The sequence below is a fragment of the Sarcophilus harrisii genome, chromosome 6 (genome assembly GCF_902635505.1).
Source record: "Sarcophilus harrisii chromosome 6, mSarHar1.11, whole genome shotgun sequence".
In the NCBI taxonomy this organism is placed as follows: Eukaryota; Metazoa; Chordata; class Mammalia; order Dasyuromorphia; family Dasyuridae; genus Sarcophilus; species Sarcophilus harrisii.
This window is the reverse complement of record NC_045431.1, coordinates 95,865,288-95,887,828: the sequence shown is the minus strand read 5'-3', so window position 1 is coordinate 95,887,828 and position 22,541 is coordinate 95,865,288. Positions and strand designations below refer to the sequence as shown.

The 22,541-nt window shown below is 34.6% G+C and overlaps 1 protein-coding gene across 3 annotated transcripts in view; it reads left to right on the top strand.

Moving 5' to 3' along the window:
• The first annotated feature begins 1,760 nt into the window (after window positions 1–1,760).
• The window catches only part of SPOCK3 (SPARC (osteonectin), cwcv and kazal like domains proteoglycan 3), a 653,697-nt gene continuing 632,916 nt past the window's right edge, over window positions 1,761–22,541 (top strand). Inside the window, exons 1-2 of one of the 3 annotated variants that reach the window (XM_031941445.1) lie at window positions 1,761–1,861; window positions 2,162–2,356. In XM_031941445.1, the coding sequence (XP_031797305.1) occupies window positions 2,162–2,356 (195 nt within the window). In that variant the 5' untranslated portion in view covers window positions 1,761–1,861. Of the gene's footprint in view, window positions 1,862–1,983; window positions 2,357–22,541 lie in introns of those variants that run through there. The other 2 variants (XM_031941447.1, XM_031941446.1) reach the window with 2 other exon arrangements.

The following is a 22,541-nucleotide window of genomic DNA, read 5'->3' as shown; positions in this document are numbered from 1 at the left end:
TGATTAGCTGTTTATAGTTTTATGGGATCCAGTTTGTTAGCAGAACACTTCATTGTTCCTCATACATCTTTTCCCAGGATAAATTATCTCTAAACTTATATCACCTCTGACCTTGTACAGAGTTTCTCATTTGTCATGTGGTCCTACCAACAAGTTTGCACATTATTCTTTTCATTGTAAGCTTTTGCTCTTTGTGTTTGGGTTGGGGCCAGCATGCTGATTGCTATAGGCAGCTGTGTTGTAGAGTAAAACATTTCTATCCTGATCTTTATGGGCATCTCTTCTTTGATCAGCATAATATAGATGCATTTGAAACTAATCCAGGTAAGTTTTATTATTTCCTATCCATTCCAAATCCATGTTGGACGAAAGAAAAAAAGTGGTAAGATCTTGTTTTTAAAAGAGCTCATGGAGATTATGAGAAGTCCATTACAATGAAAACCTCAGCTGAAAATTTGCGCTTCGGAGAAAGATAAATCAGAGAGGCCTTGAAACATGATGCCAAGGAGCACAGCTGAAAGCAATGATGTTGGGGAAGTGAGTTGATCTTCCTAGACTTCCGTTTCCTCAAATATAAAGAAATAAAGAAATGGGACTCATTTCCTTTCCAGCTCAATATATGAGTTAATCTTTTTTGCAAAAGGAATTATTAAAACCAACCCAAACTATAGTTAACCCAAACTAAAAAAAAATATTAGTTAAACCAAGCTGGGATTATTTCCAAGAGAAGGCTTTCCTATTTGAACAACAACAACAAAAAGTCCTAGACTTTAAAAAATTAGCAGTAGACTATGCATGTATAAAATGAAAAAAACAAACCTAATTTCTGAGCAGAATTGATTACTTATGGAATCACAGATTCAGAGCTGGAAATGTCCTGGGGAAACCATGATGCTCAACTAGTCTCATACTCTCATTTTATCATTGAAGATTTACCATTTACCATGATTTACCATCATTTGACCACAGAGGTGAAGTGATTTGCTAAGGCCACTCAAACAGTAGCAAAACGGAGGTCCCTACTCATATCTCGCCCTCTTTATGCTTTCCCGGGTGCCTCTTTGGAATTATATTTTCAAAGAACTGTCCCTCTCTAAATGCGAAGTTTATGGTATACAGTAAAGACAGACAGACACACGGACATTGATGGAAACAGCCCGAGGTAAGGCGAATTTGAGGAAGTCCCATCTGCAGTTTACCCCTAGGGCAAAACTAGAATTCCTGGGACTCTCTGGAAGGAAGGCTGCTAGGAGATTCTCTGTTCTGCATAAAGTTTTCTGCAAACTCCATCCTCCAAACTAGCCTTTCTCCGAGCAGTAATGCATATCAGTCGCAAGAGGGATGGAGATAACAAGCCCCTAGGTTGCGTGGGTGTCAAATAAATTCGAGAGCAGAGGGCAAGCGGATTGCTTCACCAACGCCAGCTCCGCTTCCAGAGTGGAAAAGCGAGAAGATAACTAATTCAAGGCGAGGGTTCCATTGGATCAAGGTGGTGCCGGCTCCCTCCTTCTCCTTCTGCTACGCATTGCTCTCAGCCGGGTGCCCCAAGGATCAAGGAGAGAGAGGAGGAGGGAGGAGAAGGAGGATAAGAAAAAAAAAAAAAAAAAAGAGAGAAGGAAGAGGAGGTAGGAGGGAGGGGAACAGCAGCGAGGGGAATAAACCGGAGAAGAGGAGCGCGGGGAGACACTGGGGGTGGGGGGTGGAGATGGGGTGGGGGGGAGGGAGCGCGCCGGGCGCAAGGAGCTGAGTGGACGGCTCGAGACAGCAGCGCGTGCAGCAGCTCCTGAAAGAGACAGAGTTGGCAGCGTCTAGCTGCATTTCCAGCAGAAGCTGAGCGCATAGTACGGGGCTTTACAGCAAGGTGATGTGCTAGGCAGCTCTGCACGCTGGGGCTGCTGTTGCTGCAGCCCAGCCTGCCTTCTCTTCTCCACCGCTCTGTGTGTGTGTGTGTGTGTGTGTGTGTGTTTGTGTGTGTGTGTGTGTGGTGGTGGGGACTGCCAGACACCCCTTTCCTCTCCCTCTCGTTCCCCTCTCCTCAATTTCTCAGTGCATCTCTCTGGGTCGTCCCCCCATATTTGCACGTCTTGTTTAACAATTATTTTTTAATTTTTTTGGCCTCCCCCCTTTCCCTCTCCCTTCCCCGCGTCCCTCTGTCCCCAAGATGTTAAAGGTATCAGCCCTATTGTGTGTGTGTGCAGTCGTCTGGTGCAGTCAGGCTCTCGCAGCGGAGGCAGCGGCGGCGGCGGCGGCGGCCGGGGGCAGGTCGGACAGCGGTAATTTTCTGGATGATAAACAATGGCTCACCACGATCTCCCAATATGACAAGGAAGTCGGACAGTGGAACAAATTCCGAGACGTAAGTGCTGCGTGCTCTCGTCCCCACCCTCCCTGCACGCGCACACACACACACACACACACACACACCCCTCCTTGTTGGGGGAGGGGGAGGAAGAAGGAAAAGAAGAAAAGAGTGGGTTCAGTTCCCGGGAATGGGAGTGATTTTGGTTACAGGGAGATGGAGTGGAGAGGGAGGAATAGAAGTTCTCAGTTTAGATGCTTTTCCTCTTTTGGCTGGTGCAACCTCGAGTTAGGTGCCCGCGGGAAGGTTTTGCTGATTGGCTGCTCAGGAGTTAGATTTCCAGGTTTCCTCCTTTTCATCCTCTCCCTTCACCTCCAAGTCTTCCCCTCCCCAGTTCTTTGAAATCAATGGCTTGTAAAGCACAGCGATCAAGGCTTTAAATTCGCAACTTTTCCAATGATGTTCCTGATGCTCGTGTAAACATAGCGGACGTGCATTTGCGCGATGCGTGCCTACTAAGTAACCGGGATCGATCCAGTTACTAATGGACCATTAAGGAATTTAAGGAAGGAGGGAGGAAGATGTCAGATTTCTAAATGCTGGCTGGCAGAGAGGTGGTGGGAGGTGATGTGTCAGAACCCGTTAAGCAGTAGTTGAATCGCTCCTGGCCGATTACGTAAAACTGCTGATCAGTTTTCTGCGTCGACATTAACTTTAATCTAGAGAGTGTTCCCTATACACCTTTTGAGGTCCAAAGAGCACCACGAGTTGACGGCTGGTGGATCTGATAGCTAATTGCTGACCAGGCTGCAAGGGCTCATCGGGGCTTGATTTGGAGATTGCTGCTACTTTGGATGGATTTTTACTGGGTATTATTCCAAAGAAAAGGCTTCTTCAAAGACTCCACTCTTGTTTACTTTTGAACCCCGTTAGTCCCACTCCATGCTTGTCATTTTCTCCACCTGATCTGAGGAGACTTGATATAGCTGCTCACTTTTGTTTCTTGGGCTGAAGGGGTCAGGTTTGTGTTAATTCAGAGGCATTCTAATACCTTTGCATAAAGGGGAAAGGTATCACTTATCCCTGTTATCCTAAAGAGTGGAAAGAGAGACATAACTAAGATTCCCCTGTGCTCTTTTCCCCTCTCCAGACAAATTTGTGAGATTAAAAAAAAAACAAACAAAAAACAAAAAACAAATCACCAGGGAGGAGTTTGGATATGCTGTACATGTACGATGCCAACACGGAAGGCAGATAGATGACTCACCCCCCCCCCCCCCCCACCCCATCACTTCAAGTATTAGCAAGGTTTTCTTGACCAATTATGACATATGTAAAAATGTAGCTTGCATTGTTTCCTTTCACCACCCCCTCAGCCACTAGAAGGTAAAATAAATAGAAATCAAAAAGGCATTGACTAACTCTCAAACCCTGGTGGATAAATTGCTGCAGATATGTACATTTCTGATTGAGTTTAGGGATGATTGATGTTAGAGATGGGAGAACTTTATGAATCGATACTGAATTTCACTTTGTTAGCAATCCTTGGAAAATTAAAAGTCCAAAGGCACAGTAAGAGGATGTTCCTAAATCTAGGCCTTTTCCTTAAATGTTTTTATGGGTCATGCATTCAAAATTCATGGTAGAATTAGAAATAGATTGTATTATGTTAGTATTAGTTCTCCTTTAATAGTAAATGCAGATGAAAAAACAAGATTGGCAAGATTTCTGAAAGTAAGAAAGCACCCTTTGTTCATCTTGTCATTTCTAAATGAAAGTGAAGATTTTGTCAGAAATTCAAAATTGATCCACTTTGAGACAGCTTTTAAAAGTCTTTTTGAAGTGCCTGCAGGCTTGCTTTTTGAAAACATGTTCTCTTACAAATCTGGATGTTTCCATCATCACGAAAATCAAATTGTTGAAATGGATTCAGGAACCCATGCTTTACTGTATTTATAGAACATGACCCAAGATGCAAATCTGAATACTTTCTGAGACTATAACATCTTTATTTAGTTCATCTTATTATTTTTTTCTCCATCAATGATTGAAGATTGATTCATTTAGAACTTTAGACAGCAACAAGGTTTTGTTTATACTGTTAGTTGCTAACACCCTTTTCACAAAGTAAGGGTTTAGTAAATCCTCTAAATTTACATTGTGGAGGCTCAATTAGTTTGATTTACAGGATAAATTGTAATGAAAAAATATTGTTCGAGATGATTACTAATACATAAAGTGCTATCTATGTACAGCAGACTATGCTGAAGTTGTTAAATGGCTCCTAAAAGGTGGAAAAGTAAAAAATATTTTATACTGGCTACCATAATATTATGTGTTCTACCTGTGAGGTCTGGGGGGATGGGAGAATTCCCAGGTCTTAGTGGTACATTTATTAAATTCTTAAAGTGAAGTATTAATGAGACGTGTTTTAAGTTAATATGTTTTTTAGATGTGGGCAGCTAATATAAATTATTCCCATTATAACATATCCATTGAAGGATGATTTTTAAAACTTAAAAGAATGGATTTTGAGCACTAATTTTTCAAGTACATAAGTACATTTCAATAAGGATAATTTATTTCTTAAAAGCATTGCAAGATGAATATTTACTATATATCTATTGACCACCTGTTGATATATAATGGAAGCTATTAATAAGATAAAATTCTTTTGTCTCAGTATTGAAAATGTTTTTTCCAAAGTTCAGAATAAATATTCTGGCTATTTTGGCTATTTCTACAATGCTTAATTTATAATTTTCCTTATTCTGTGATCAGTTATTTGCTTATTGATGTTTCTGTAATTTTTTAATAGTGTAAGAATTTTGTTATGGGTTTGTGATGATGATGCATCTATAAGAATGAACAAAAACTGAGTGAAAATGTAAATTCTAGTTGGTACTTAATCATATATTTCAATTTTAAGAGTCTTTATCCTTGATTTACTTTCCCTTTACAAAGAAAAATTTCCTTATGTTTCCCATGTGTTTTTTTAGTTTGAATCTTCTACTAAATTTTAGCTTTCCTCTAAAATCTAACTACATTTTCAAAGTATATTTTATTTTTCAGTTTCTCCACCTCCTTCTTTTCTTCCCCCTCCTCCTTCTTCTATAACCTAAAGACCTAATCAGAAAAAGCAGGATTGATTAACAGACAAGCTAATGACACTGATGTGGATCATTGATTCAACTTCCTCTAGTCCTAGATCAGAGGGAAAGAAATGAAAACTGAGATAAGTTTACAAATAGCAATGAAGGAGAAGACTGCAAATAATTCTGATCTGTCTTCTATACTGCCTTTAGACATAAGAGAGTTTTATTGCATTGATCTTTTTTTTTCTTCTCACAATGTTAACACAAAATGTATTGTCTTATAGAATCTTTATACAGTCATAAATCTAAAAATGATCTTCTTTGCTACTATCTCTGATCATCTGAGTCAAAGTTGAAATATATCCAGAGTTTAGGAGGGGAAAAACTCTGAAGCAATGAAAAGTTGACCATACTTTTAGTTAAATACAGCAGAGGTATTTCCATGTAATAAAGTATGTTACAATAGTAATATATATGTATAATATTTGTGTGTACACACATATTTATATGTTTGTAGTATATATTTATATATATATATATACATAAATATTTATATATACACATACACATATCATAATTAGTGGATGGAGATGAATAATGGAACTTGAGAGTACTTGATGCAAATATCCAAGTGATTATCTACTTTGGAAATTATATAATTGAAAGCATAATAATTTCTTGCACATACTTTTCATACTTGATGATTTCTCTATTTTTATCTTGATTCTTCTTTTCCTGGATCATAGTTGGAAAATCTTAAACAGTGGGGAAATAATCTCTTAGCCATTTTGCACAGGTGTGAAAGTAAATCCCCTCCCCTCTCTATTAATTCTGCAACTACTCTCACTCAGCAAGAGCAATCCTTGAATCGGCCTTGGTCTTTTCATTGCTTTAAAAGGTCTATATGATACTCACACTTGTGTTTTTAGAAAGGAAAATTATAAACTTTGGGGAAAAGATCGATTATTAGCTCACATTTGCAAACTTAGTACACTAAAAGTATTTTTCTATTATTGTAATAAGCTAATGAGATTTTGCTTGCCTTTGAATAAAAACAATGTAATTAAGTCACTCTTGGGTGTGACATTGTCACTTTCATATTTTACTTCCATTGTAGCAGATATAATATTAAGGAGTTATGGGACAGAAAGAGAAATACTAAAATGTATTTTGAGACAGTATTTTAAACATATACCAATCAATTAGTGGATTAAAATGCCAACTTTACATGATTCCCATCCCCAAATCATTTTTCGTCTCTCCCTGCCTCCTCTCTTAGAATTCTCACAGTTCAGTTTTGAAAAATCTTTTTAAAGTGCATCTTGGAATTAAAAAATTGATTAAAATGCCATAATTCAATTAATATTTTTAAACATCTGACTTTTACATATATACCAGATAAATTTAAATAAATATTGTCTTAAATTATCTTCAAAAATTAATTTTAGTAGACTTGTGAATTGTATTTTTCAAAAACAGGAATTTTGGGGAAATCGGACAAAACTTCAGCTTCTTTTTTGTGGTCTTTTAGCACAAAGATTATTTAAGACATGGTGGTTGATGGTGAGGGAGATTTCTTTATTTAGTTAAAGAACAGAAGTGAGACTCTATGAAAAAGCCATCAACCTTTACCGGTATTATAAACTAAATAAAACTAGTTTGTGTCTAGGAATTACTATTCTTCATTCTTTATCCAACTGCTTTTATAATGCATTAAAATACAAATCTTTTCTTCCTTATGGTTAATGACCAATATCTGAAATACTGGGTAGAAAAAAATCCATATTGAATGCTTTTGTTAAATTTATAATGGAGTATGACTATACTTTTTAAAGAGGAGACATGACAAAACAAATAAAAATTCTCTAACTTGCTTCATTCAAAAATCCATCATAATTATGCATTTTTGCTTAAATACTCCAAAAGAGAAAGAAAATTAAAATCAAGTAATGGGGAGAATTTTATGTTATATCTCAAAATTCTGTCCATTTTCAATATTTCATATTCCTCGATGTAGTGTTATTATATACAATTTCTGTTTTTCATGAAGTCTTTTCTGTTTTCTCAGAGATAATCTTTGTAACATCTAGGTTACATTTTGTGAAGTGGGACACATTTTGTTGAATCAAGAATTTGTAAAATGCCTTCTATGTGCTAATTATTCTACTCAGTATTGGAGATACAAAGACAGTTCCTATTCTCAAGGAGCTCACAATGGTGAAGAAGTAAATTGGAAGAATATTGGAAGAGTAAATTAGCTATATAAATTGGAGATTTTCTTATCTGGAAGACCCAAAGATGAAAGGTGCTAGAGAAAGCCCTTTTATAGAAAGTGGGATTAGCTGGGACTTGATAGAGATCAGGATAGCTTAAAAAACTGTGAATTTTATCTTCATGGTTTTTCTAGGTCTTGTTTGGAATCCTTTAGAGAAAATTAATTGTTTTAGTAGAAGTGGAATTATGATATTCCTTTACCAATTAAATGATTATTATTGCTGTGTGATAAAATATTTTCAAATTAGATTGAAAAATCATATGTGGACTCGGAGTACTTTGAGAGAGAAAAGACAGTTCCTTCCACTAACAAAGACCCATAGTCCTAGGGAGCAGCTTGAAATATGTCATTATTCATACTTTGTTCACAAAGAAGACCAGTGACATCAGGAGGATGGCATCTTGACTTCCAAGTGCCTTAGATTCAAGTGAGACAGAAAAATGCAAAGTCATCAGCCTCATTCCAGATTCATTGGACTCTAGGAGCAAAACATACATTAGGACAATTGGTGACTGACCCCTTGAAGTACATAGAAATTAATTGACTTAACCAGCATCATGAAGATAGTTAGAATAAGTAGTCAGAATTGAATCCTGAAATGATAGGACAAATATTTATAATTCTTTATGCTCTTTTTTCTATTCCCCAAAATATGGTGATCAAAATTAGGACTTAATTGCCTTAGTGGGCAAGGCAAGGCTCATTCTCAATCCTTGATCATTTTGATGTGGCTTCTTAATCATATAAATGCTTAAAAAGGCTCCCAAAAGTCACCCTGGACATCTTAAATTTTACAACTCTCTTATCCTCCTTTTCTTGAGTAGATGTTTTTTCATATGGAGACTGGAGATGGTTAGTAGAGGTGGGTGTTACTAATGTTACTCTATTCTTATTAGAATTAAGTAAATCTCCTTTTATTAACTGATGAATGATCTACAAGTTCCTCACTTCATCCCAATACTGAATCTGAACTAATAGACTACTGCCTGAGTTGTGCCCTAACAGTTGATCTTATTCATTCTAGTTAGCACTTTGTAACATCTCTTCCCCAACATTGGCCACATAAGGAAATTCACTAAAATCTTAACTAGTGCAAAATATAATATGTGTTATTGGAAGGAAAGATATACATATTTTAGAGAACTTAGGGCAACAGAAAACAGCTGCCTATGGCTGTTGAAAATTTCACTTCTTCATTTCCCCTTGTGAAGTGAATAAAGTATTGAATTTAAACTTAAAAAGATCTGTAACAATAACTATCACATATACTTTAAGGTTTTCAAAGAAAGCATTTTGTAAATATTATCTCATCTGATCTTTATAACAACTCTTTGAAGTAGATGTTTTTAATTATCCTCATTTTATAGACAGATTTGGTGACACACAGAGTGACTAAGATTGGGTCTTGACTCCAGGCTTGGTGTTCTATTCATGGAATCATTTATCTTTCCAAATCTGAATTTGGATCCTGCCTAAGAAATTTAGCAACTATCTAGCCCTGAGTTGGGGGTATCTGGGAGGTGCTGTGGATAGGGGGTCAGACCTGGAATTCGGAAGGCTTATTATCCTGAGTCTAAATCCAGCCTCAGACATTTACTAGCTGAGTGATTCCAGGCAAGTCATTAAACTTGTTTGTTTCTCCTGAATCTATTAAATAGGTTTGTTATGAGGCATATGGTAATATTAAGTATATTTTAAGGAGTATGTGCTTGGAACATTTTTCAAGTCAAATGTCAGATAAGAAGGGTGTGTGTGTGTACACATGTGTGTCCTCCACACATGGGAATGGACACTAGCAGAGATAAAGGTCACGAAAAGTCCATTTAGCAGATCGTGCCTGGAAATTGAAATAACATTTGTAGATTTGTAATCATTTCCCATCAGCATGCTTCATTCCTCTCTTCAATTTAGTTGGTCATATGTGGCAACTCTGATATCTCTGATGTGACAACTGGAAGCCTTGTGGTCCATGACCCTATACCCCTCTTGAGTGAACTCAAGGTGAAATAGCAAGAAAAATCCTAAAAAAGTGTCTTATCCATTGTGACTCACTAGCATACTTTCTTTTTTTTTCTTTTTTATTATACCTTTTTTATTTACAAGTTATATGCATGAGTAATTTTACAGCATTGACAATTGCCAAACTTTTTGTTCCCATTTTCCCTTCTTTCTCCCCATCCCCTCCCCCAGATGGCAGGTTGACCAATACATGTTAAATATGTTAAAGTATAAATTAAATGCAATATAAGTATACATGTCCAAACCGTTATTTTGCTGTACAAAAAGAATTGGACTGAAATAGTGTACAATTAGCCTGTGAAGGAAATAAAAAATGCAGGCAGACAAAAATATAGGGATTTGGAATTCTATGTAATGGTTCTTAGTCATCTCCCAGAGTTCTTTGGACTAGCATACTTTCTTATTGAATTAATTTTCTTGGGGAGTAGGAGAATATATTAAATCATATGTAAGTTCTTTGAAAGCATGGATTGTTTTCCTATCATGTCTCCAGCTTCTTATATAGTATATGAATAAATTTTACTTTATTGGCTGATGAAAATCTATGCTATTGCTTAATGTCATTGTCAAATTTGGAATGTGTTACAATTTTTCATAAATAATCCCTCATTATAGCATGAGGGTGATCTTGGTTTATGAAAGACTGTGCAGAGAATGATCTATAGATCATACCAAACTAGGGAGGACTATTGATGTTGTTCAGTTGTTTCAGTCACATCTGACTTTTGTGATCCCTTTTGGGGTTTTCTTGGCAAAGATACTTGAGTGATTTGCCATTTCCTTCTCTAGCTAACTTTGCAGATGAAGAAATGGAGGGAAACAGGGTAAAGTGACTTGCTTAAAGTCACATAGCTAGTCAGTATCTGAGGCCAGATGAACTCATGGAAAGTTGTCCTGACTCCAGGTCCTCCATTCTATCCACTGTGCCAGTTAGCAGCCTCAGAGAGAATTACAGACTTGTTTTTTTTTGCCTTTTCTGAGGACCAGTTTTGCTAAGTTATAAGAAGTTGGCTCATAGGAGATAAAAAGTTTTTGGTCAGAAAACCTCAAGGAAGACTATATACTGTGAGATAGAGTAGTTTAATTTATTTTAATTTCTTATTTATTTAAATACATTTATTTTAGTGAATGGAGTGTATTAATTTAGGGAATTTCAGCACTTTGAAGTACCAACTTTAAAGGAAGATCCCTAATTATATTGAAATGTTAATGATCAATAAAAATGTAGGTTGCATTTATCCACTTTCTGAAAGAAGTTTATTTTTAAGAAAGAAACAATTAGAAGAATGAATAAGGTATGTGTATATGTATATATGTATGTATGTATACTCACGTCTATGTTTACCCTGAGAACAGAAGCTGATTTTATTATGTGTTAAATGTCTTGGCAGAAACTAGCAGTCAAAAGCAATTGTAGATTTAAGGGTCAATATAGGTGAAAAATTTATTTTAGTGATTAGTCCTGAGGAAAGAAAACTGAGTTTTGTTTAAGATAATTTAAAATAAAAAAAAACAGAAAGATAAATTTAAACATTAACATTGAAATACACCCGATATCAGCTTTTTAGAAATGTAACATTAACTTCTGAGAAAGCATGTATCTCATATATATGTAATCTATTCATGCAGTATACATATACTAGATATCTATATATAGACATGTGCATATTTATAAAATGTGTTTCATGTTTCACTTGGATTTTTTAAAAATAAAATTTACTAAGAAATAGTGAATAAATGAAATAATATCCATTTCTTTCCCCAAATTTCTATTTATAATTACTAGTAAGTTTATGATTGTAAATAGTAAATATGACTGTTAATACTGTAATAGGAGATAGGTGGTGCAGTGGTATAGAATTCTGAGCTTGAAGATAGGAAAACTCATCTTCCTGGATACTTACTAGATGTATCTCTCTGGTCAAGTCACTTAACTCAATTTCCCTCAGTTCCTCATCTGTAAAAATGAACTGAAGTAGGAACTAGTAAGCCATTCTAGTATCTTTGCAAAGAAACCCCAAACTGGGATAATGAAGGGTCAGACATGACTGAAATCACTGAAGTACAAAGGAGAAGTTTATAATTTAAACTTTTTACTGAACTCCCAGATGAGGAGTTCCTTCCACCAATTCAGGTTAGCAACTAGGCAGAAACTTAGAATTACAGAGAACTGCCTAGCACTGAGAGTTTACATGATTGGCTCTGGGATAGATAACTAATGTGGTGCAGAGATAGGATATGACTACAGGTCTTCTTGGCTTCCAGTTCAGCATGCTATCTATCCTATCATCTCTCCTCCCATTTCAATACAATTTAATTTAATTTAATAGCCCCAAATCAAAATATGAGATGAAGTGTGGCATAGTTGTTGGAAAGCAGTCCTTGTGGTCAAAAACAATTTGGGTTCATATCTTACCTCTGACTCTCACTGGAGATATTACCAGAAGCAAGTTATCCAACCTGTCAGGTAACTTTTTTTTTTAAATTATTCAATTTACTGATCAAAAGATATGATTTCTGCCCAAAGGGCTAATAAATTCATGCATATCCTTTGACCTAACACCACTACTACTTGGCATGAATACCAAAAGAGAGTTATATATATATATATATATATATATATATACATATATATATATATAATTATAAGTATCTTTCCCTTCCCTGAAATCAAGCATATTTTAAAATCTTTTTTTTTGTGGGAAAATTGGTTTCTTCTTTATCAGTACTTTCAGCAATAACTATGATTTACTGTTCATTTCCTGGGTGCTTCTAATAATTATTACATATATGTAATGAAAAATAATTTCAGTAGGTGAACAAATGGAATTCATTATCTTTACTCATAAACCCTTTCCTACTTCTTAGCTTCCTTATTACTATAGAGAACAAGACCAAAGTCTCCCAACCTTCCCAATATAGGAGTCTTGCTCAATTCCTCACAATCTCAAAATCCCATATCCAATCTAGTGCTATTTTATTCTGAACTTCAGAAATATACCAGTCATTTCTATAACATAGTAGAATTAAAAACAAAAAATCCTACTCCATTGCAGGCCCTTGCTGCTAATACCTGGACTATTGTAATACTCAATTGATGAGTCTGCCTGCCACAAGTACCTTCCCACTTTAATCATTTCCTATTTTGAACTAAAAGGATTTTCCTAAAGTACAGTTCTGATCATGTCTTTCTCATACTCAGTAAAATCCTTATTACCTCTGGGATCAAATATAAAATCCTTTGGCATTCAAAGCCCTTCATAACCTAATTTCTTTCATTCTTCATTTACCTTACTCCCCTCCTACATATTTTTCAATCTAGTGATACTGGTTAGCTGACTATTCCATGAACAAGATACTCTATTCCTAGTCTCTGGGCATTTTCTCTATTTGTTCCCTACATCTGGAAAGCTTTCCTTTTCTCCACTCCACTCTGACTACTTAAGTTGCAACAAACTACAACCTCTCTTTTCCAGTACCTTCTTTGCTCCATCAATTATTTCATATATATATATATAAAATATAGTTTTCTCTGTATATACTTAGTTTCATGTTGTAGCTTTCATTAGATTGTAATCATCTTGAGAGCAGGTACTGTGTTTTGCAAACTTTTTTGTATCTCTAGCACTTAGCAGAGTATCTATCATATAATAGTTGCTTAATAAATATTGATTTTAAAATATTGTGGTAGAAGGGCTTTTTAAAGACATCTAATTCAGCCTCCTACCTGAAATAGAAATTATTTTAAGAACGAGTTGCTATTTAGCCTCTATTCAAATAGTTGCATGCTTTCATGATGGTCTTTTATATTTATGACTGTTCTAATGTTTGAAAGTCTTACCTTATTTGGAAAGATGCATGGTGTATTTCCATGTAGTTGCCAACTACTGGTGATTTAGTGAATGAATGCTCCACATAACAGTCCTGCTATTTGAGGACACAGCCTATATCATTTTCCTTTTTTCAGTTCTTTTAACTTTTTTTCATGTAATATAGTTTCAAGTCTGTCACATATCTTGGCTATCTTCCTCAAACATGCCCTACTTTATCATTTTTAAAATGGTCCTAGAATAGAATGAAATTCATGGGATATGGCTTGATCAGTGCAATAAAAAGAGTACCTTATTTTGATAACACTTTTGAGTCCCTTTTATTAATATTCTTAATTTTAGAAAATTTATAAATTTTGTTTTAATCTTAAATTCTTTCAACAAAGATTGCTTTAAAATATCATATATGTATATTTGTATGTTTTATCCTTTTTTGAAAACATTGATTTATGAGATTTTAGTGTTGGAGATAATTAGGAATTGAAAGGTGACCTCTAATGTGCTTGGTTTAAGATTATCCTCATAATCTAGGTAAAGAAGATAACACTTTATCTTGATCTTCTTTCTCTGAATAATAATCTTTGCTTTACTGGCTCTAGGCTATTTAGCACTATGGATATGTACAATTTGTCTTGTCTCATGCTCAGAATCTTATTGAGATTAACTCAAACCATCTGTACCAATTGTGGTATAATTAAAAATAGCTTTTAGACAAGGTAATATATACTTTAAGACATGTTTTAAACAATAATAATTATAAAAGAGTTAGTAAGGAAATGAATAAATCTATGAATGACAGAAATTAAATACAACTTGATTAGTTATCTTCAACTTAGAAAATAACTTATATATTTCTTCAACTTAGAAAATAACTTAAATGTATGTAATATAAATAAAAGTTATGAACAATATCCATTAACTGGTAAGAAATGGAAAATGATGAAATTTCTTTATATCTTCTGAATTCTCTCTGGTGTGTTTTTTTCCTTGAGTAAACTCACTTTAACTAGAAGGGAATAGGGAGAAGAATTTTGGTTGGGCATTCATAATTCACCATGCCAAATAAAGTAATATGTAGCAACAATAATAATAGAGGTCAAGTTCAGTGATATAATTAATCACATATCACCTTCATAAGCAAATCAGATATATATTGCTAATTAATAGTTCTCCTAGAGCAGAGGATAATATGTTTCCCAAAGTTTTACATTGTAGAATTTTATCTATTATACATTGTGATTGAATGTAATACATGGGATTATGATATAAAAGTGTTTACATTAAAAAATTCTCCTACATCATGAGAAGTATATGCCAATTAAAAAAATACATTAGTAAGGATGGAAATTTTGACAATAATCATGATTCAATAATTATATAATAATTTTAGATTTAGAAATCACTTTCTTACGAACAACTTTGTGAATAAACAATCCCAGGATTATTATCTCCATCTTATAGATAAAGAGGCTGTAAGAGCTTTGATTGACTTACTCATATTTCCAAAGCTGTTGTTGAAGTCACATTTGCACTAATGTTTCCTAAAATTCCAAGTGCAGAGAATCTTTCTTCTGTACCACAATGTGTCAATATTCTGCCCTATGCAGGTGTGTACTTGACAGATTTCACACAAAAGACATGAGAAGGAGTTTAAGCATGTTCTGTTTCTTTCTCTTTTTCCAGTCCTGTCTTCCATGAAGCTTTTCTTGATTGCTTCATCTGGAAAAGAAGTTTTGCTTCTTTAAAATTCTCCATTTTTGGATACTTCATGTGGCTCTTATTATATACTGGAAAGCTGAAAATTATCTAATAATAACATTGTCATTGAGAAAGTCAGACTTTTTTTAATCTTTGGACCCTCATTGTCTTCTCTAAGAATTTAGAACTTTTCCATTCTTTTAGTGAGTCTATTGGGTATTAATACTACTTTCCTTAGGTAGTCATATGTGATCCTCTAAATAAGAACAAATACGGTAATTTTAAGTTGGGAAAAATGATAAATATTGGTAGTAATATCATTTTTCTGATCATTTCTGCCCTCCCTAAACTGGTTAAAGGCTATATTTCAAAGTAGCTGTCAAAGTAGTTCATACTTCAGTCATATAATGACAGTGTCCAACCCAGAAGAATTTCTTATAATAGCTTTGTGGTGTGAATGAAGGATCATTGGGGAAGTTCCAGAAGGGATCTTTGGTATCTAATATATAACCTCTGATCAATAGTCACAAGGAATCACAAAGCACAAACTATTAAGAATTATGAGATTAGAATGAATTTATGACCAAAGAAGAACTAGAGATCATTACTGATCACAAAATAGAAAATTTCGACTATACCAAACTGAAAAGTTTTTGTAAAACAAAACTAATGCAGACAAGATTAGAAGGGAAGCAATAAACTGGGAAAATATTTTTACAGTCAAAGGTTCTGATAAAGGCCTCATTTCCAAAATATATAGAGAATTAACTCTAATTTATAAAAATCAAGCCATTCTCCAATTGAAAAATGGTCAAAGGATATGGACAGACAATTCTCAGATGAAGAAATTGAAACTATTTCTAGTCATATGAAAAGATGCTCCAAGTCATTATTAATCAGAGAAATGCAAATTAAGACAACTCTAAGATACCACTACACACCTGTCAGATTGGCTAAGATGACAGGAAAAATAATGATGATTGTTGGAGGGATGTGGGAAAACTGGGACATTGATGCATTGTTGGTGGAGTTGTGAACGAATCCAACCATTCTGGAAGTAGTTTGAACTATGCTCAAAAGTTATCAAACTGTGCATACCCTTTGATCCACAGTGTTACTTCTGGGATTATATCCCAAAGAGATCATAAAGAAGGAAAGGGACCTGTATGTGCACGAATGTTTGTGGCAGCCCTTTTGTAGTGGCTAGAAACTGGAAACTGAATGGATGTCCATCAGTTGGAGAATGGCTGAATAAATTGTGCTATATGAATACTATGGAATATTACTGTTCTGTAAGAAATGACCAACAGGACAATTTCAGAAAGGTCTGGAGAGATTTACACGAACTGATGCTGAGTGAAATGAGCAGGACCAGGAGATCATTATATACTTCAACAACAATATAATATGATGACCAGTTCTGATGGACCTGGCCATCCTCAGCAATGAGATCAACCAAATCATTTCCAATGGAGCAGTAATGAACTGAACCAGCTATGCCCAGAAAAAAAAACTCTGGGAGATGACTAAAAACCATTACATTGAATTCCCAATCCTATATTTATGCCCACCTGCATTTTTGATTTCCTTCACAAGCTAATTGTACAATATTTCAAAGTCTGATTCTTTTTGTGTATTTGCTGTAGAAAAATATTCTTTTGTGTACACTGTATGTGTATATATTTATGATATGCTTATATATGTGAACATCTATGTAATAAACACAAAGGAGAAATAGTGTAGGTAGACTAAACTACAGAGCATACCCTTTGATCCAGCAGTGTTACTACTGGGCTTATATCCCAAAGAGATTATAAAGAAGGGAAAGGGACCTGTATGTGCACGAATGTTTGTGGCAGCCCTCTTTGTAGTGGCTAGAAACTGGAAACTGAGTGGATGCCCATCAGTTGGAGAATGGCTGAATAAATTGTGGTATATGAATGTTATGGAATATTATTGTTCTGTAAGAAATGACCAACAGGATGATTTCAGAAAGGCCTGGAGAGACTTACACGAACTGATGCTAAGTGAAATGAGCAGGACCAGGAGATCATTATATACTTCAACAACAATACTATATGATGACCAGTTCTGATGGATCAGGCCATCCTCAGCAACGAGATCAACCAAATCATTTCTAATGGAGCAGTAATGAACTGAACTAGCTATACCCAGAAAAGAACTCTGGGAGATGACTAAAACCATTACATTGAATTCCCAGTCCCTATATTTATGCACACCTGCATCTTTGATTTCCTTCACAAGCTAATTGTACAATAATTCAGAGTCTGATTCTTTTGTACAGCAAAATAATGTTTTGGTCATGTATACTTATTGTGTATCTAAGTTATATTTTAATATATTTAACATCTACTGGTCATCCTGCCATTTAGGGAGGGGTGGGGGTAAGAGGTGAAAAATTGGAACAAGAGGTTTGGCAATTGTTAATGCTGTAAAGTTACCCATGATATATATCCTGTAAATTAAAGGCTATTAAAAAAAAAAAAAAAAAAAAAAAAATGACCAACAGGATGATTTCAGAAAGGCCTGGAGAGACTTAACGAACTGATGCTGAGTGAAATGAGGCAGGACCAGGAGATCATTATATACTTCAACAATAATACTATATGATGACCAGTTCTGATGGACCTGGCCATCCTCAGCAATGAGATCAACCAAATCATTTCCAATGGAGCAGTAATGAACTGAACCAGCTATGCCCAGAGAAGGAACTCTGGGAGATGACTAAAACCATTACATTGAATTCTCCAATCCCTATATTTATGCCCACCTGCATTTTTGATTTCTTCACAAGCTAATTGTACAATATTTCAGAGTCTGATTCTTTTGTACAGCAAAATAACGTTTTGTCATGTATACTTATTGTGCATCTAATTTATATTTTAATATATTTAACATCTACTGGTCATCCTGCCATCTGGGGAGAGGGTGGGGTAAGAGGTGAAAAACTGGAACAAGAGGTTTGGCAATTGTCAATGCTGTAAAGTTACCCATACATATAACCTGTAAATAAAAGACTGTTAAATTAAAAAAAAAAAAGAAGAATTATGAGATTAGTGTCAGGGAAGATCCTAAATAGCTGTTCCAGTTCTGTAAAAGGATAAAATGAGGCAGGATGAGGATTAATTATTTCTTTTTCAATTTAAGTTAGATGGTTGTTCATTCTAGAAAGAATTGCAGATAACTGAATTTGAGCTGAACTTTTTAAGGAACCTAGAAATTATGCAAAGTGTCCTAAAATTTTTAATACCATTTTCAGCTATCAGCTTGAAAATGGCATTAAGACTTTTGGGATATTCTGCATATGGAGGCAGAATGGCACAAAATATTGAGTGTTGGCTATGGAGTCAGACTACTTGAACTTAATATCTCAGATGTGAGGATTATTCCATCTATAATGCTGGACAAGTCATTTAACCATCAAGAGACTTAATTTCCATATCTATAAAAAAGAGAATTTCATTTATTAGCCTATTAGCCTCTGAAATCTCTTCTAAGTCTGCTAGTCTTTTTCTAGGCCTCTTATTTTATAGATAGGGAAACTGAAACTCAGTGAAATAAAGCACTTACCCAAGTTTTAGAAAGTGGCAGAGTCAGCTTTAAAACCTAGGCCCTTTAACTCCAAATCCAGAATTCTTTCCTCTATGTCATTGCAACCTGGGCAAGACTTTGAGCATGCAAATCCTTTAAGCACTCTCTGAATCTCAGTTACCTCAGCTGTAAAATGGTCATAATTCATCTAATAATTCATAAAGAGCCAGAATGGCCATCCATGTGGCTCACATTTATAACTGGGTGACTTTTGGCAATTAACTACTTCTATGAAACAGATGATATTCAAGGATCAAATGAACTAATATATGTAAAGTGATTTGTTACTCTAAGATGCTATGAAATGCAAGCTACTAACATGATTAATAATTTAAAATCCTTTCTAAAAAATAGATGATTAGAATACAGCATGGTGTATATGAAGAGTCTTAAGTAGGTATTGGAAAAGTTGGAATTTAGCATCATCTGTCACCACCAAGTGGTATGAGAAACGGCAGAAAATTAATTTGACCTCTCTTTGTCTCAATTTAGTCATATGTAAAATGAAAGAGTTATGCTATATGATCCTTTCCCTGTATAAAATTATGCAAGTCTACAGGTATACATATAAGTTTTATTAAATAGACTTTGTAGTCACAGGGATAATGATTTCATAATCTCTTGCTTATAAAAGATAATAGATATTTCAGATTTTTCTGTGCATATATTGATATTGATTTAGAGCTAATGATTGTGTGAAAGTTAGGGCAGCAAATAAGAAAAGATTTTTTAACTGCATAGATTTAAAAATCAGAAATAGTCATCTTAATTTGTAGTTTCACAAGATTTTATAATAATACTATTTCATACAAACTCATCCATTTTCAGAACTTAATATTCAAAAAGCACATTTAATTAGATTGAGGGACTTTAAAGTTTTATAGAATTATTTGTATTTTTAACATGAACATTTTAACAAGTAACTAAATTAATTCCATACTTAATAACAAATCAAATTTCCATAAACATACATGTATATATGCATATGTATGATTGTGAAAACATTTTTCTATCATGAAACTTCAAGTCTATTTGGATGAGTATTTAGAAATACCTAAAGACTTCTTAATACTGAGTTTCTTAGTCTTGTCTGAGAGGCATAGTCAGGGGAGAAAAGTTTAAGCCTGTATTTTATAAAAGGATATGAAAATTAAGGAAAATCCTCGAGTCAGGAAAGCATGAGTCATTCTGCCCAAAGAGAGTTAATCAAGTTATATTACCAAATAAGGAAGTTTGAACATAAAATTTCTGCATCACCTCAACTAAAAATGTATTTGCAGGTATACTAATGAAAGAAAAACAAATTTGAAAAACATAGTTTTGAACATTTTAAGGCAATTAATCTTAAATTCTTTAAAACAAAAGGAAAACAAGAATGTGTTATTGTTAGGAGATAGTATAGTGTAGTAGATGAGGAAAAGGCTTAGGTTCAAAGACCACCTGGGTTCAAGTTCTCACTCTGATCTGTGATAGCTAATAATGAACATCATCTAATCATTAATCATTTGGTGTTTCAAGAAACTCTATAAAACTACAAGTTATAAAAACTACAAATTCTCTAGTGGGGGAAGGAGTTTGAATACGGGTAGGTTCTTATACTAGAGAAGTTGCATTCCTGGACCAAAAATAAGGGTGGGGAAATTAATTGCATATACTTGATAAAAAACAAAACCCCCAAAAGCAAAACAATGACTTGAATTATGTAAGCACAATGTTTTATAATGTAACTGAAGTTAGTCTGTTGAAAAGAATTGGTTATGGATTAGGGAATAAGAAAGACATTTTGTCACAACATCAAGAAAAGGAGAAAATAGTAGTTTTCTGAACTTGCTGATAATGTATTCCTCTTTAGATCTCTTTAGATTTAGATCTGACATCTAATACACTGATAAACGTGTAACTTTTGAAAAGTTTGTGTCTATATGGATTGCTTGCTGGTTTTTAAATTGCCTGGAGAAGAATAACTTATTGCTTTTATAAGAAATGATTCTCATGAAAAAGACCAAATAATTGGTAGATATTATATACCTCCTCAGGTGCTTGATGAATTTCAGAATATTCACATTGGCTACTCTGAGTGGGAAGTCTGAAATATGGGTTTAATAATTGCCTTGGCACATGGTATCAGCATCTGCTGAAGAGTCATCTTTAGTAATATCAGGAGAATATTTATGGGCCTTTGATAGGGTATGGCATAGTATAAAATTACACACAACATCCTGGACTCAAGCTGGACGTCCTAAGGTGCCCTTGGCAACATCAGATAAATTGTGAAAGTGTCCCTGAAGGCAGCTAGATTAATTTATTATGGGCATTCCCTCAGGCAAAACCTTTCCAGAAAGAAGTATCAACAAGCATTAACCCAGTATTACTTGAAGAATGCTTCTTTGACCTTGAAGTTCTCTCTCTCCATGATATTAATACTCGGCTAAGCTACAATGCTTATGGACTTTATCGTTTAAGAGTGATTTTCCATTATTGAAACTATGGGGAAGAAAGGTGTTTTCTTGAATACAGCTGCTGAGTAAGAATACAAATGAAGTTCATAGAATAATGCAATTTGATTCCAAGGATATTTGTTTATGAAGCACCTACTAAGGGCAAGGCATTTGGGATACAAAGAAACAATCCTTGCTATCAAAGATGTTACCTCTGAAAGTATCATCTGTTTTTCATCTGTTTGAGACATAAGAAGAGTTTGGTATCTTATTGTAGATCGCACATGCATGTGTGCGTGTGTGCGTGTGTGTGGTTTTGTGTGTGTGTGTGTGTGTAGATTAGCTTGACAAACAAGTGCTAGTGTTTCTGAGTTGGAAGATGATAGGTTCTGAACCCTTGATTTCATTGGTTTAAACAACCCCTGTGAAGAAATACCCAGCTTTCTCTATATCTTTGATTCTTGGAAATTTGTCTTAGAGATTCATTTAGTGGTTGAGTCACACAAACCAATATATTCGTGAAAAGAAGTTGAACCTATGCAGATCTCTATCCACTGGGCTATATCATCTCAAGTTTTCTAAATCCTGGCTCTGACACTGGCTATTTTATTCAAGAAAGTCACTTAACCTTTGTATGTCTCAAGTAAATCCCTAGGATTTATGTAGCAAGTTATGGATGAATTGTAATCAATGTTGGTGCAATGAGTTTATGTAATATGCCCCACTAGCAAACTCAGAGATCAGCCTGAAGTGACATTTTAAAATGTTAAAATATTCTTAATACACAAATATACACACATTGTCCTTATAGTGAAAAAATAAATATGACACAGTAGGTATGTGAATAATAAAATTCAGAGATCAAAATTAACCAAGGCAAAGATTTCCTGACAATAACTTTAATAACACAAGGGCTTCTTCCTCTCTTCCTTAAATGAGGTGCTGCATATAGGTTAACATCAAATGTGATTGAGAACTTCAGACAAGGTAATATGAGGGCAGACAATGAAAGCTAAAAAATATATGAAGACCCCCTACTTGACTGAGAAATAGTTACTTGCACTTTGATGAAAGAGGAATAGTGTTTCTGGTTTGAGGAATTGAATGCATATCCATTCATAGGACCTGTTATTTCAGTTTTATTATAGGGAGTTGGGGAGTGGGAAAGAATGTCATTTAGTAAAAACAGATGATAAGTCTCAAAGTTGCCTCATACTATATTCTCTTCCTTAGAGACTGAAATTTTTCTCTGAATTCATGTGAAATATCTGAGAA